The sequence below is a fragment of the Lampris incognitus genome, chromosome 1 (assembly GCF_029633865.1).
Source record: "Lampris incognitus isolate fLamInc1 chromosome 1, fLamInc1.hap2, whole genome shotgun sequence".
Lineage (NCBI taxonomy): Eukaryota > Metazoa > Chordata > Actinopteri > Lampriformes > Lampridae > Lampris > Lampris incognitus.
The window spans coordinates 145240270-145257512 of NC_079211.1; the positions used below are offsets into that span (position 1 = coordinate 145240270).

A 17243-nucleotide genomic window follows, 5' to 3' on the forward strand; every position below is an offset into this window, starting at 1 on the left:
GAAAGTTACTGAATACATATTCTGTTTTGTTACATATATCTGAAAGTTACTGAATACATATTCTGTTTTGTTAACTATATCTGAAAGTTACTGAATACATATTCTGTGTTGTTACATATATCTGAAAGTTACTGCATAAGAATTCTGTTTTCTTAACTATATCTAAGTTACAACTGAAAGCTCTTATTTTTGCCCCAAAGAGTGAATAAATGCTATAATGCAATTTAAAATGCAGTTTCTACTGGTTCTATCAAATTGCAACCCCCCTCCCCCAAGATCAGGTGGAGGGGTCCTCAGGGTAGACCAAAAATACGCAGGGGGTCCAGGACCCCAAAAAGGTTGAGAACCACTGCGTTAGCTGACCACTTCAGGTGATGTAGTACAGAGAGCTATCCGAAGTACTATTTGTACTCTAAACCTGCAGGAGAATGTTGGACAAGCTCAGATACCAGTTTTAACATTGAAGAACATGAGAAAACACATGGATATAACACTACAGACCACAGATACTACTGTACATGATTATATTTGAATTCTTGTAGGATGTCATTCAAAAGTGCATGCGTAAATTGTTGCAGAAATGCTGTCGGTGACTCAGATGAATTAAAACCAACAAGACCCGGCCCTGGAAAATAACCGCTGTCCTGTCTGGTCGGTTCTTTGACGATCCTTCACATATCTTTCATATCTCAGCACAGGAGAGGACATCCATCCATCCATCCATCCATCCATCCATCCATCCATTATCCAAACTTATCCTGCTCGCAGGGTCGCTGGAGCCCATCCCAGCAGTCATTGGGCGGCAGGCGGGGAGACACCCTGGGCTGACACACTCACACACATTCCCCCCTAGGGACAACTTAGTATAGCCGATCCACCTGACCTACATGTCTTTGGACTGTGGGAGGAAACCGGAGCACCCGGAGGAAACCCACGCAGACACGGGGAGAACATGCAGACTCCACACAGAGGACGACCCGGGACGACCCCCAAGGTTGGACTACCCCGGGGCTCGAACCCAGGACCTTCTTGCTGTGAGGTGACCGCACTAACAACTGCGCCACACACAAATAAATAAACATATGACATAAATATATAAATAAATAATATAAATAGTTATAAATAAATAATTATGAATATATATAATTATAAATATATTATAAATAATTATGAATATATAAACATATAATTGTAAATATATGATAAATAAATAATTACGAATAAATAAATAATTATAAATATAATACATTATGAATATAAATAATTATGAATACATAAATATATATTTAATTATAAATATATTATAAATAAATAATTACGAATATATAACTATATAATTATAGATATATGATAAATAAATAATTATGAATATATAAATAATTATAAATATAATATATTATGAATATAAATAATTATGAATATATACATATATAATTATAAATATATGATAAATAAATAATTATGAATATATAAATAATTATGAATATAATATATTATGAATATAAATAATTATGAATACATATATATAATTATAAACATATTATAAATAAACAATTACGAATACATAAATATATAATTATAAATATATGATAACTAAATAATTACGAATATATAAATAATTATAAATATAATATATTACGAATATAAATAATTATGAATATATAAATATATAATTATAAATATATGATAAATAGGTAATTATGAATATATAAATAATTATAAATATAATATATTAAGAATATAAATAATTATGAATACATATATATATAATTATAAATATATTATAAATAAACAATTACGAATACATAAATATATAATTATAAATATATGATAAATAAATAATTACGAATATATAAATAATTATAAATATAATATATTATGAATATAAATAATTATGAATATATAAATATATAATTATAAATATAGGATGAATAAATAGTTATGAATATATAAATAATTATAAATATAATATATTATGAATATAAATAATTATGAATACATATATATATAATTATAAATATATTATAAATAAACAATTACGAATACATAAATATATAATTATAAATATATGATAAATAAATAATTGCGAATATATAAATAATTATAAATATAATATATTATGAATATAAATAATTATGAATATATAAATATATAATTATAAATATATGATGAATAAATAATTATGAATATATAAATAATTATAAATATAATATATTATGAATATAAATAATTATGAATACATAAACATATTATATATAAATACATACAAATACATAATATATAAAATACAACAGTAAACATGATATCATACTGGTAGAGAGCTTTGGCCCAGTTCAGAAACGTCTGCCATCTTTTATTCAAAACGGCCCAGGCCCAGTTTCCAGAGGAAAGCTGATCTCCTCACACAGCGGCCATGCGGTTTGCTGTACATCTGTTCTCTGTTGCGCACAGAGCAGCACTAGCGAGCTGAGTCGGGCAAGTTGACAGTACCTTGTCCCTGACACCAACACGTTCACAGGAAGCTCTGGTGTATTTGTACGACACCAGCTTGCTAGCAACTAGACCTGAGGTCTTCACATCCAGCGTCTGCCGCGTGAGACTGGGTAACCGTACCTTTATGTCTTTGCCAAAAACATTGGAGTGGAAGCAGATCCAGTTGTCGGAGACGAACAGGCGTCCCTGGTAGAGGATGTCTTTCTGCAGAGCGCAGGTGTAACCTGACAGGAGACACAATGACACCCATATGACACCCGCTCACCGAGCAGACAGAGGGACGAGCAGACAACCTCCCACGTCCACACATGTGCTTCTGATGGCTTCATACTCCACTCACTGGAGGAAGTGTGCGTTCTCAAGCCGGATGCGCCGGTTTAAACTGGTGTCGTGAACCCGAACCGTGAAATCATCAATCCTGTCCCTTCTGTTTGTTTTTGTTTATTTTTGCCCCCAGTTTCCTGATGTTCCCCCCCCCCCCAGGGCTCTTTAGAGCTCAGAAATGTTGAGAAGGGTTGAGAGGGTGGGAGGAGCACTTTGAGGGGCTGATTAATGAGGAAAATGAGGGAGCGAGAAGGTTGGCTGATGTCGGGATAGTGTATCAGGAAATGCGGTGGATTAGCAGGGAGGAAGTGAGGGCGGCTGTGAAGCTTCTCGGGTGACTTTCGCTGAGGCGTTTTGTTTTTCGGATGGTGTTGCCATGTCGGCGAGCATGCACCTCTTCTCCCCCCCCCTGTCCTTGATAACCATGTCGGGCTTGTTGGCTTTTATCTCCCTGTCGGTGTGGATGGGCGCGTCCCAGAGGGTGGTGACGTCATTGTTCTCGGTGACCGTTTCTGGCTGATGTTCGTACCACCTCCTCAGTCGCCTGGATCTCCTGCAGACCTTCCAGTGCAGGTATGCTGCTGCCTTGCTGTGCCTGTACTTGTACTCAGTCTTTGCCACTTCCGGGCAGCCGGAGACAATATGGCCGATGGTTTCTTTGTGCATTATTATTATTATTATTATTATTATCGGATATTTTCTGCTTAACAAACAAAGCACAAAAATATTGTCACGCGCATGGATAAGAAGACACACTGGCCGCTGGCTGGCGGGTCTGACCCTTTAGTCTAGCGGTTAGCGATGCCTCCTGCGGTGCGGGCGATACAGGTTCGCTTCCCGGCCGCGGCAGATCCTGTGGTTGCTTTGTCCCCCGAATTCGCTACATTGGTGTCAGAAGTGGGATGGAGCGACCGTAAGGCCAGCGGAAGCGCATGCGCCCTGAGACGTGAAGGAGCTGATATGCTTAAACGCTGATATGCTTAAGCGCGGGGACGCGCTTCCCGAAGGAGGGGGAAGTGTAACGTGCATGAATACAGTGTTTCTCAACCGGGGGTCGGCGGACCCCTAGTGGTCCGTGGTGTAATTGCAAGGGGTCCGTGAAAATGAAATATCTTTAAAAAAAAGATCCTATGACATTTATAGAAATAGGATTATTTTACTCAAATGTGACTGAGACCTTTATCTACCTAAACTATAGAGGGTAACAGGACTTTTTTCTCTAATTACATCTGTTTCACAAGTGTAATTTATTGTATTTTAATAAGAGATCTCGCTCCCGTTTGCATTGTTAAAAGTTACTGCATAAAAATTCTGTTGTTACATATATCTGAAAGTTACTGAACACATATTCTGTTTTGTTACATATATCTGAAAGTTACTGAATACATATTCTGTTTTGTTACATATATCTGAAAGTTACTGAATACATATTCTGTTTTGTTACATATATCTGAAAGTTACTGAATACATATTCTGTTTTGTTACATATATCTGAAAGTTACTACATAAGAATTCTGTTTTGTTACATATATCTGAAAGTTACTGAATACATATTCTGTTTTGTTACATATATCTGAAAGTTACTGCATAAGAATTCTGTTTTGTTAACTATATCTAAGTTACAACTGAAAGCTCTTATTTTTGCCCCAAAGAGTGAATAAATGCTATAGTGCAATTTAAAATGCAGTTTCTACTGTTTCTATCAAATTGCAACCCCCCTCCCCCAAGATCAGGTGGAGGGGTCCTCAGGGTAGATCAAAAATACGCAGGGGGTCCAGGACCCCAAAAAGGTTGAGAACCACTGGATAAGGAGACACGCTGGCCGCTGGCTGGCGGGTCTGAACCTTTAGTCGAGCGGTTAGCGATGCCTTCTGCGGTGCGGGCGATACGTGTTCGCTTCCCGGCCGCGGCAGTTCCTGTGGTTGCGTTGCCCCCCGAATTCGCTACAATATTGATAATTACAAGACATAATAAAACCCTCATCCGCTGTGTGTAACTTACTGCTGACAGATATCGATAGCGTTTATCAAGTATTTACAGGGCAGCTGGCACATATCTGAAACACAAGTCCCATTTAATTTGACACTGTATGAAAGGCACAGCTGACACCATTTCATTTCCTGCGGTATTTAAGGTAGAACTAGTCGTTCTGATCATGAAGGACTTACTTTGTCTGAGGAGCTCCTCTCTGCTGATCTCCTTAAATAATTTATGGTACTGGGAGTTGGTCTTGGATAGCTGAAACACAACACACGCAACGTTAGAACCCTGTGACATACACTGGGACGTACACATGATGACGTGCGCGCACACACACATCAGGCTTTGACATCTGTCAGTTCACAGTAGCTGTCTTTTAACGTTAGGTGGCTGAGCAAGGCGATGGAAAGAAGATGTGGGGTTGGTTCCCGGGCGCTGCAGCCGCCCACTGTTCCTATACAATAGTGTAACGTGCATGGATAAGAAGACACGCCGGCCGCTGGCTGGCAGGTCTGACCCTTTAGTCTAGCGGTTAGCGATGTCTCCTGCGGTGCGGGCGATACGGGTTCGCGTCCCGGCCGCGGCAGTTCCTGTGGTTGCGTTTTCCCCCCGAATTCGCTACATTGGTGTCAGAAGTGGGATGGAGCGACCGTAAGGCCATCGTAAGCGCATGCGCCCTGAGGCGTGAAGGAGCTGATATGCTTAAGCGCGGGGACGGTTTACCGATGCCAACTCCTCTGTGGTGAGACATTTATATGACAAGGAATCCTGTGACCCGTAGGACCTGTGTACTGGTTCTGGTGGTACCTGGTAAAATCACCATTCAAGGCCATGAGGAAGAGCTCTGACTGTTATCAACAAATTATTCCTTACATCAAAGAAAACAAAACCGACCGACAACCAAACTGGAGGCCATTCCTCTTTTTGCAGATCCCATTTTGCTGCCATTATGAACCCCCCCCCCCCAGTATATTTTAAGTACATTTTTAGAGTGTACTTAATTATAATATGTATACTAACTTTGGGGAACTAAGACTGTAACTTATATAACCATGCTGTGAACTATATAACAGCTTTCGGGGAGTTCACTTTTTGTGTTGGGGGTTCTATATTTCAGAGAGGATTATATATATATATACACTACCGTTCAAAAGTTTGGGATCACCCAAACAATTTTGTGTTTTCCATGAAAAGTCACACTTATTCACCACCATATGTTGTGAAATGAATAGAAAATAGAGTCAAGACATTGACAAGGTTAGAAATAATGATTTGTATTTGAAATAAGATTTTTTTTACATCAAACTTTGCTTTCGTCAAAGAATCCTCCATTTGCAGCAATTACAGCATTGCAGACCTTTGGCATTCTAGCTGTTAATTTGTTGAGGTAATCTGGAGAAATTGCACCCCACGCTTCCAGAAGCAGCTCCCACAAGTTGGATTGGTTGGATGGGCACTTCTTGCGTACCATACGGTCAAGCTGCTCCCACAACAGCTCAATGGGGTTCAGATCTGGTGACTGCGCTGGCCACTCCATTACCGATAGAATACCAGCTGCCTGCTTCTGCTCTAAATAGTTCTTGCACAATTTGGAGGTGTGTTTAGGGTCATTGTCCTGTTGTAGGATGAAATTGGCTCCAATCAAGCGCTGTCCACTGGGTATGGCATGGCGTTGCAAAATGGAGTGATAGCCTTCCTTATTCAGAATCCCTTTTACCCTGTACAAATCTCCCACCTTACCAGCACCAAAGCAACCCCAGACCATCACATTACCTCCACCATGCTTAACAGATGGCGTCAGGCATTCTTCCAGCATCTTTTCATTTGTTCTGCGTCTCACAAACGTTCTTCTTTGTGATCCAAACACCTCAAACTTGGATTCATCCGTCCACAACACTTTTTTCCAGTCTTCCTCTGTCCAATGTCTGTGTTCTTTTGCCCATCTTAATCTTTTTCTTTTATAGGTCAGTCTCAGATATGGCTTTTTCTTTGCCACTCTGCCCTGAAGCCCAGAATCCCGCAGCCGCCTCTTCACTGTAGATGTTGACACTGGTGTTTTGTGGGTACTATTTAATGAAGATGCCAGTTGGGGACCTGTGAGGCGTCTGTTTCTCAAACTAGAGACTCTAATGTACTTATCTTCTTGCTCAGTTGTGCAACGCGGCCTCCCACTTCTTTTTCTACTCTGGTTAGAGCCTGTTTGTGCTGTCCTCTGAAGGGAGTAGTACACACCGGTGTAGGAAATCTTCAATTTCTTAGCAATTTCTCGCATGGAATAGCCTTCATTTCTAAGAACAAGAATAGACTGTCGAGTTTCAGATGAAAGTTCTCTTTTTCTGGCCATTTTGAGCGTTTAATTGACCCCACAAATGTGATGCTCCAGAAACTCAATCTGCTCAAAGGAAGGTCAGTTTTGTAGCTTCTGTAACAAGCTAAACTGTTTTCAGATGTGTGAACATGATTGCACAAGGGTTTTCTAATCATCAATTAGCCTTCTGAGCCAATGAGCAAACACATTGTACCATTAGAACACTGGAGTGATAGTTGCTTGAAATGGGCCTCTATACACCTATGTAGATATTGCACCAAAAACCAGACATTTGCAGCTAGAATAGTCATTTACCACATTAGCAATGTATAGAGTGTATTTCTTTAAAGTTAAGACTAGTTTAAAGTTATCTTCATTGAACAGTACAGTGCTTTTCCTTCAAAAATATGGACATTTCAATGTGATCCCAAACTTTTGAACGGTAGTGTATATATATATATATATATATATATATATATATATATATATACCCACTGAGGATGTACAAGCCAGTGCATTCTTAGTGCCAGTCTCTAGCCTGGATAAATGGGGAGGGTTGCGTCAGGAAGGGCATCCAGTGTAAAACCTTTGCCAAATCAAATATGCGGATCATAAATCAGATTTCTATACCAGATCGGTTGAGGTCCAGGTTACCAACGAAAGCCACCTGCCACCAGTATTGTTGGCCAGCAGGGTTCCGGTGGAAACTATGCTACTGTTAGACGAAGGGGAAGGAGAGGGGGAAGGCATGTGCGGAGGAGACAGGGGGAGAGGAGGAAGGATATGAGTGTGGAGGTGAGAGTCGGATCTTTGAATGTTGGCATTATGACTGGTAAAGGGAGAGAGCTGGCTGATATGATGGAGAGAAGGCTGGTATATATAGGGTGTATGCAAGAGACCAGGTGGAAGGGGAATAAGGCCAGGGGCAGGGTTCAAATTCTTCTACCATGGTGTGGATGGGAGGAGAAATGGGGTAGGGGTAATTCTAAAGGAAGAATATGTCAAGAGTGTGTTGGAGGTGAAGAGAGTGTCAGATCGAGTGACGAATATGAAGCTGGAAATCGAAGGTGTGTTGATGAATGTTATCAGCGCATATGCCCCGCAAGTTGGGTGTGAGATGGAAGGGAAAGAATTCTGCAGTGAGTTGGATGAAGTGGTGGAGAGTATACCCAAAGAGGAGAGAGTGCTGACTGGAGCGTACTTCAGTGGGTATGTTGGTGAAGGGAACAGAGGTGATGAGGAGGTGATGGGCAGGTATGGTGCCAAGGAGAGAAATGTGAATGGACAGAAGGTCATGGATCTTGCGAAAAGGATGGAAAAAGCTGTGGTGAATAAATATTTCAAGAAGAGGAAGGAACCTGGGGTGTCATATAAGAGTGGAGGAAAGTGTGCACAGATGGGCTATATCTTATGCAGTAGGCGTGATCTTAAAGGGATTGAAGACTGGAACGTGGTGACAGGGGAGAACATAGCGAGGCAGCATCGATGGTGGTCTTTAGGATGACTTTGAAGTTCAAGCAGAGGAAGCGAGTAAAGGCAGAGCCAAGGATCAAATGCTGGAAGTTGAAGAAGGAAGACTGCTCTGTGGAGTTCAGGGAGGAGTTAAGACAGGCGCTGGGTGGTAGTGAAGAGTTGCCCGATGGCTGGGCAACCGCTGCAGAAATAGTGAGGGAGACAGCTAGGAAGGTACTTGGTGTGTCATCTGGACAGAGGAAGGAAGACAAGGAGACTTAGTGGTGGAATGAGGGAGCACAGGAAAGTATACAGAGGAAGAGGTTGGCAAAGAAGTGGGATAGTCAGAGAGACAAAGAAAGTAGACAAGTGTACAAGGAGATCAAGAATCAGGGACGCCTTATTAGTCATTTCACTTCATGCACTTGCGTACATGAAATGAAACGAAATGCAGTTTTCCCCCAGCCCACAGCAGTACAACACAAAGACAAAAACACATACAAAAACTACAAGAACACACATACCCAAACTAACACATGACTGAATGAATGCCTTTATTTGTCATTGCACAGCTGTACAACGAAATTAAGTGCAACTCCCCAGTGGTACGGAAAAAAAAATATCTATACAAATAGTCAAAACACAAATAGACACACATTTGCAGCACATTCAACATATAATGTATGCTTAAGTGTAAGATAGATATTCTGTGGATCGCATTAACCCAAGGCAGCATATTTTTTTGCACATGCCAAATGTACAGATGTTATTGCACAGTTTCAGGATATTACTGCAACCTTTGAGCTGGTTAACAGAGTTCAGTTCTTTCATGGCACTTTGGTAGAAACTGTTCAAAAGCCTAGAAGTACAGGTCTTGAAAGACTTATAGCACCTCCCAGAGGGCAGCAGAGTGAAAAGGTGGTTGCCTGAGTGAAATGAGTCCTTGATTATGTTTGTGGTCCGACGTAGGCAGCGGGATCTGTATACTATGTCCTCAAGTGAAGGTAGCTGTGTGCCAGTGGTTTTCTGTGCTGACTTAATCACTCTCTGCAGCGCTTTCTTATCAGCCACAGTGCAGCTGGCATACCACACTAAGATGCCATAAGTGAGTATGCTTTCTATGGAGCAGTGATAGAAGGACACCAGCAGCAGCTGGGACAAATTAGCTCTTCTCAGTGTCCTTAGAAAGCAAAGCCACTGCTGTGCCTTCTTCACCAGGGAAGTTGTATTGACAGTAGGGAAGTTGTATTGACATATATCCAAACTAAACAAAGCAATCACTGTCCAAGGGAACGAACGCCAGCCAGGATGACTATCGGAACTGCCGGTCTGAATGGGTTAGCAGTTAGCTTATCCTGCCCTGCTTCCATGTCCTGTCAGACCGCCCAAGGCATAGTAGATGCAACGTAAAGCGAAGAAAGAGGTGTTGAATGCAAAGGAAAAGGCATATGGCAAGTTTTTTGAGAGGTTAGACACAAAGGAAGAAGAAAAGGACTTGTACAGATTGCCTAGACAGAGGGATCGAGCTGGGAAGGATGTGCAGCAGGTTAGGGCGGTCAAGGATAGAGATGGAAATGTGCTGACAAGCGAGGAGAATGTGTTGAGAAAGTGAAAGGAGTACTTTGAGGGGCTGATGAATGAAGAAAATGAGAGAGAAAGAAGGTGAGGTGATTTGGGGATAGTGAATCGGGGAGTGTGGTGGATTAGCAAGGAGGAAGTGAGGTCAGCTATGAAGAGGAGGAACGGTGGAAAGGCAGTTGGTCCTGATGACATACCCGTGGAGGCATGGAGGTGTTTAGGAGAGATGGCAGTGGAGTTTTTAACTAGATTGTTTAACACAATGTTGGAAAGGGAGAGGATGCCTGAGGATCTGAGAAGCAGCATGCTGGTACAGATTTTCAAGAATAAGGGTGATGTGCAGAGCTGTAGCAGCTACAGAGGTATAAAGTTGATCAGCTGTTGATCAGAAATCAATCTAAGAATTGCGTAGCTCCGCAGGATGGCTGTCTTCACCTCCACCACTGGCCGTGTTGCCGTCTTTTCACCACGTAGGCCTCGTTAGCCGATGACGCTAACTACCCAACCGGATAAACTCTCCCAAAAAAACTCAACGGTTAAGGGTGTTGATTTTCACGAAATTTGCCTATTATCTTATGAAACTGTAAACACGATACAGACAGGGTATCAGAATTATCAAACAGTAATAAATGATAAACATAGGACAGGTTACGGTAAGTATCTTGGCAGATAGCATAGAGGTATGGAGCTAGCCTAGTGTAAACTACTAATAAGACACGTTAGCCCCTAGCTAACGGGTCCGACCCATTGGTCGAGCGGTTAGCCAGGTCGCCTTGTGGTGCAGTACACCCGTATCGAATCCCGCACCGGGCAAGAAAATAACCGGTTATACTGGTGGCAGCGGTGGGATCCGGAAGTGTGCAGATTCTCAGAAGTCTCTTCGGAGCGCGGGAATAACAAAGCGCGAGGGCGTGCTTCCGGGAGAGGGTGACGACTGTAAACTACTAATAAGACCCGTTAGCCCCTAGCTAATTAAAGGAAATTAAAGGAAAGCATAAAATATACTTGCTTTAACAGAGCTTTCTTTTTGCATTTCTGCCTTTATTTGACCATGACAGTGGAGAGAGACAGAGATGACACGCAGCAAAGGGCCCGGGATGGATTCGAACCCAGATCGCTGCGGTAACGACTCAGCCTTGTCATGTGGCGCGCGCTCCATCAGGTGAGCCACTGGGGCATCACCATTGGAAGAGAAGGTTTTCTCACCTGAGTGTAAGGAGACTTCTTCCTCAGTGTCTTTGAGTCTCTGTCAGTCTGGATCTGAGACAGCAGCGAGGGGTCAAAGGTTTTGGACCTGCAGACAGACCGTCAGATAGACAACAAACTCTTATTATGTGCATTAGTAAATATTGCATGAGGTAAGCTGGATGGAAATGGCAAAATTCAATAAAACTTCCTCAGTGGCGCAAAAAAGTTTGTCTGGTCACTTGAGGTCATTTTTTTCTTTTGTCGAGTAAGAGTGTACGTGCCGCGCGCGGGTGGCGTAGCGGTCTATTCTGTTGCCTACCAACACGGGGATCGCCGGTTCGAATCCCCGTGTAACCTCCGGCTCGGTCGGGCGTCCCCACAGACACAGTTGGCCGTGTCTGAGGGCGGGAAGCCGGATGGGGGTATGCGTCCTTGTCGCTGCACTAGCGCCTCCTCTGGTCAGTCGGGGCAGATTAGCATCGTCCTCCGTCAGCGTAGTGCTGGTTGTTTCCAGAGCTGGCAAGCGGTCGGCGTTGGATTCGAGCGAAGGAATCTTGTGGACATGGTCTGATACTGTAGCTTGAATAGGGTCCAGCTTCGCTTCGAGTGTGGAGACGGCTGCCCTGGAAGTCAGCAGAGAGGGCTTCTCGGAGTTCTTCTAAGAGGCCAGCTATGGTCGCCATGTGTAACGGGGGCAGTCCTATGCTGTTCTATGCTGGTCAGCCTGCTGCACGCCCGTCACTCTCATCATTAGCTCTGCGTTGTGTTCTATTTTGGGTGGGGCCCCAGGTGTTGTGGAGGGCCCTCAGTCTCTCATCATCATCATCACCATCATGATCAAGGAAGAAGGGGGGGCACACAGGACTCTATTTGGCCCACCTTGCCATTTATTTTGGTTTCAAACCCTTCGACAAACGTCCAGTCCTCCAGCTGGAGTGGTGTTTCTTACAGACGTGGGGGTCGAAGTTCAACCACTGCCCAGACTTCACTCGTGTGCGTTAGAAGGAGAAACCGTCCACGGGACTCCGATGTAAGGAAGGATAAACAAGTATTTTATCCCACAGCTTGCAGTATCTTCTTACAGGGATACTCAAGGTTACCTTCTCCTCAACCAGCAAAACTGCTACGGGAAGAAACACGCGTGGCTCGGCTCGATCGCTGCTTGAGACTCCTCCCACAAAACAAAAATGGCCTCTCCCGCGTTCCCTCTTCCGTGTACCCACAAGACCACTCTCTTAAAGCGACAGTACAAGTATATGACGGTCGTTATAAAACATACATAAAAGTAAATAATGACATAAAATAAAATGTAGTAAACACAAATAACAGCACACAGACAGGATTTGGTGATATTTCATACTCAAACAAAATAAAATAAAAACATTAATTTTAACCTGGTTACACATGTTAAGTTCGATTCCCCGGGGAATCGCATTTCACGCTCTGATCTTTCTTGGCTTGTTTTAGTTGCTTTGGTTGCCATATGTCTGTGATACGTTGCTGAAAATAATAATGCTGCCGAGGTGAAATTGCAGGGTTTTACCAAAGTTAAACAATCACAAGTTGCGGGAGCCAGACTCACCGCGTGTCCGCTCCACCTACCCGCCCCGGAAGTCCGTCCGAGTGGTGTTATGTGGATTTTGTGAAAGCTTGATGATGGAAGTTCACGCAAAGGTTTGCGTGCTTGTTTGAGGTGGCTATAAGCTTTTTATACGCTGTAAGGAAATGTGGTGAACTGCATGTCAAATAAAAGTAATTAATTAATTAATTAATGGGAATAGAATCCCACTGCTGCAAAGCTTCACTTGCTTACTTATTACTTTATTAACATAAATCCTTCAGTCGTTCAGTTCCGTTACTTTCATCTCTAGCCAGCGTCACTCGGGGGGTGGGGGTGGGCGGGGGATGTGTCTGTGTCACACTCTAATTGCTCCCCCGGAACCACACACTAGGAATAACAATCCTGTTGTTACAAAACCGATGGTCGGTTGTGTCTTCGTCTTGAAGATGAACGGTGGAGTTTTTGATCACTCGTGGCGCTGCTGAGCAAAGTGTCATGTTGACATGCACGTGTAAATACTGCAGCCTTGTAAATATCAAAAGTAGAAATTTGCACAAACATCTTTGAAGCGAGTAACTTCTTTCCACATGGTCGGTGGTTTAACAACTGACGTCACATCCGGACTAATGCGTTTATGGAAACAAACTCCGTAGTTCAGCTTTAACTGGCTCATCTCTCAGACATATGGTTTAGGACAGTGGTTCTCAACCTTTTTGGGGTCCTGGACCCCCTGCGTATTTTTGATCTACCCTGAGGACCCCTCCACCTGATCTTGGGGGAGGGGGGTTGCAATTTGATAGAACCAGTAGAAACTGCATTTTAAATTGCACTATAGCATTTATTCACTCTTTGGGGCAAAAATAAGAGCTTTCAGTTGTAACTTAGATATAGTTAACAAAACAGAATTCTTATGCAGTAACTTTCAGATATATGTAACAAAACAGAATATGTATTCAGGAACTTTCAGATATATGTAACAAAACAGAATATGTATTCAGTAACTTTTAACAATGCAAACGGGAGCGAGATCTCTTATTAAAATACAATAAATTACACTTGTGAAACAGATGTAATTAGAGAAAAAAGTCCTGTTACCCTTTATAGTTTAGGTAGATAAAGGTCTCAGTCACATTTGAGTAAAATAATCCTATTTCTATAAATGTCATAGGATCTTTTTTTTTTAAGATATTTTAGTTTCACGGACCCCTTGCAATTACACCACGGACCACTAGGGGTCCGCGGACCCCCGGTTGAGAAACACTGGTGTAGGACACGCAGGCCTACGTTCGGTGTTTCCAGGTCTGATGGGAACGCACCTTAATTCCCATGATTCACTTTGCGACATTTAATTATTCGCTTGAGATTCATTAAAACGTTTGATGGAAAGATGGAGTTCTATCACAGTCTCAAGGAACCACCGGGACTCCGTCAAAGACCCCGCGAGACCCTGAGTCTTATTTCTTCTTTTTTTTAAACAGCAGTTGAGTTTTGATTTGGTGTCTGAGTGGATTCAAATTCTTTTTCTTCAATAAAAAAACCAAACAAACGCAGAAATGGTTTAAACAGAAGTGAAATGGTTTCTGTGGGTTTACCTGACCAGGACAGGTTTCTTCCTGCCGGGCGGCCCTAGTGGGTCTGGGACCATGGCCTGGGTCTGTTCTGACCTGATTTTATCCATCCTCTGGCTCTCCTCTGGCCTGTTCTCTGCATCAGAACTACAGAGATGAATATATGGGATGCTTTTAAGTTCATATTCCATGAGACAGTTTCTTCACAAGTCCATTTATTATCTAAATGTGCTAAGAAATCAACAAGAGCCTGCAGGATTCACATCAGGGAGGGAGAGGGTCCTGGACGTACAAGTTTATCAACCCAAGTTCAGTAAAGCCAGGAAATCACAGTTACAAGATGATGTCAAATGCATGTTTCTATTCAGGTATTAGTAGTTAGTGGTATAACTTGATAAGAGTTTAGCCATTTTAAATCTACTTATCGGCTTATTTTAAAGCACAGACAAACTTATTAAACCTTTATTTGCCCAGGTGAATCCCATTGAGATTACAAGATCCCTTTTGCAAGGCAGTCCTGACCAAGATAGCAGCAGTACAGTGTTTCAAACAACATACAAGCAAACTTTAAAAACACATAATACATACAGTAACAACCTAACAGAGGCATATGCCTAAAACGACCGACAGGAGGAAACGGATCTAGCTAAGGAAGCAATTACAAATTCCAACTGAATTTGCTTTCAAACCCTTCAATATATTTTTGAAAGCCCTACTTTAGATCAGCTCATCTAGCTGCAAATCTGTCTGCAAGAGGTTTAGGCTGCAGAGGCAGAAAACATAAAGGCCTGCTTGCCAAATTCAGTGCAAACCTTAGTGACGGCAAATTAAGTTAAATTTCTTTTATGAATCCCCTTGGGGAAATTCAGTTACTTCAAATTCACCCTAGCTAGCTGTGATCTGTTTAGCTAGGAGCAGTGGGCTGTCACCTTCATGCTGCACCCGGGGACCAATTCCAGGGGCAGGGGCACGGACAGGAGTATAAACCCTAACATGCATGTTTCTTTTTTGAAAAAGGGTGTCATTTGAGTGCAAACAGTAATTACTAGTTTTGAGTGCGATATAGCCACAAAGGTAACAGGGGAACAGACCAAGGATGGACTTATAAATAAGTATATCAATCAATGAATCAAGTTGCATTTACCAGTGAGTGAGTCTCTGCAAGGCCAATGAAGGCCACTGAAATCTGGCATATAGGGTGCAATGGTGAGTAAGTACTTTGCAGCCTGTGACAAACCTCAGAGCGTTGTAGTACAGAGTATGCAGCCAATGCAAGCATTGGGCAGAGGCGTGCATGTACAACAGATCATCATAGTCAAGTAAAGAACTTAGTCTCAACCAATTTTTTTTCCTGGCAACACAGGAAAAGCAGGATTTGTTTCGAAACAAACAAACTGCACTTTGAAATACAAACAATGCTAAAACAAGCACCTTGCTTGAGCTTCAGTTTCTTTACTAAGTTTTCAGTGTCAAATTTAAAGGTTAAATGATCTTCAATTAAAATAGCGAGATACTTATACTGTGACACCAATATGACCGCCCCACAAGGTCACAATGTTAAGAAGAGAAGCTAATGCCTTCCAGGTTTTAGAAACAACATCAATTTAGTTTTCGTTGCATTCAACACAAGTTTCAGCTCAAGCACCCCTGACTCTACAATACCAAAGGCAGACTGCAAATATTCAAGAGATTGAGCAAGAGTGGCACCACAGCAGTAAATGACAGCATTTTTATGTTGGCATAAAAATGAAACTGTGCATTAGGAATATTTTGCCCCAGGTTGTTAACGTAGATAATAAACAAAAGTGGACCTAAAACAGAACCTTGGGGGACTCCTGATGCAACATCTGTTCTAGCAGAGAAGTACTTTGGAAACCAGCATACAGCCTACACAGACAACACAATATTCACTTGTAATGATAATAATAAAATAATTTGTTCTGGATAAAAGTGTCCGCTACATGAAAGTGTACAAACCCCAATTCCAATGAAGTTGGGACGTTGTGTAAAACATAAATAAAAACAGAATACAATGATTTGCAAATCCTTTTTGACCTATATTCAACTGAATACACTACAAAGACAAGATATTTAATGTTCAAACTGATAAACTTTATTGTTTTTTTTGCAAATATTCACTCATTTTGAATTTGATGCCCGCAACACGTTCCAAAGAAGCTGGGACAGGGGCTTGTTCACCACTGTGTTACACCACCTTTCCTTTTAACAACACTCAATAAGCGTTTGGGAACCGAGGACGCTAACTGTTGAAGCTTTGTAGGTGGAATTCCTTCCCATTCTTGCTTGATGTACGACTTCAGTTGCTCAACAGTCCGGGGGCCTCCGTTGTCGTATTTTGCGCTTCATAATGCGCCACACATGTTCAATGGGAGACCGGGCCCCTGTCCCGGCTTCTTTGGAAGGTGTTGCAGGCATCAAATTCAAAATGAGTGAATATTTGCAAAAAAACATAAAGTTTATCAGTTTGAACATTAAACATCTTGTCTTTGTAGAGTATTCAATGGAATATAGGTCGAAAAGGATTTGCAAATCATTGTATTCTGGTTTTATTCACGTTTTACACAAGGTCCCAACTTCATTGGAATTGGGGTTTGTAAATTATAATGTTGAACAGCTGTGGCTGCTGCAGAATAAGGTGGTCAAATGTAACGAATGTCTTTGAAAGATCAATAAAAAGAGCAGCACAGGTTTTTTCGTGACTCAGTTATATCAATAATGTAGCGTCATTCAGCAAGTACATGAAATAGCAGTTAAGGAGTCAGTCCAGCCA

At 41.9% G+C, this 17243-nt stretch overlaps 1 protein-coding gene across 2 annotated transcripts in view; it reads right to left on the minus strand.

The window, feature by feature from the left end:
- LOC130123901 (GRAM domain-containing protein 2B) overlaps nucleotides 1-17243 on the minus strand; it is a 41753-nt gene that overhangs the window by 12700 nt on the left and 11810 nt on the right. For both annotated transcript variants that reach the window (XM_056293231.1, XM_056293239.1), the window contains 4 exons: nucleotides 14477-14599; nucleotides 11342-11429; nucleotides 4986-5055; nucleotides 2614-2717 (listed from right to left, as the gene is read on the minus strand). In XM_056293231.1, coding sequence (XP_056149206.1) covers nucleotides 2614-2717; nucleotides 4986-5055; nucleotides 11342-11429; nucleotides 14477-14599 — 385 coding nt within the window. The remainder of the gene's footprint in view (nucleotides 1-2613; nucleotides 2718-4985; nucleotides 5056-11341; nucleotides 11430-14476; nucleotides 14600-17243) is intronic.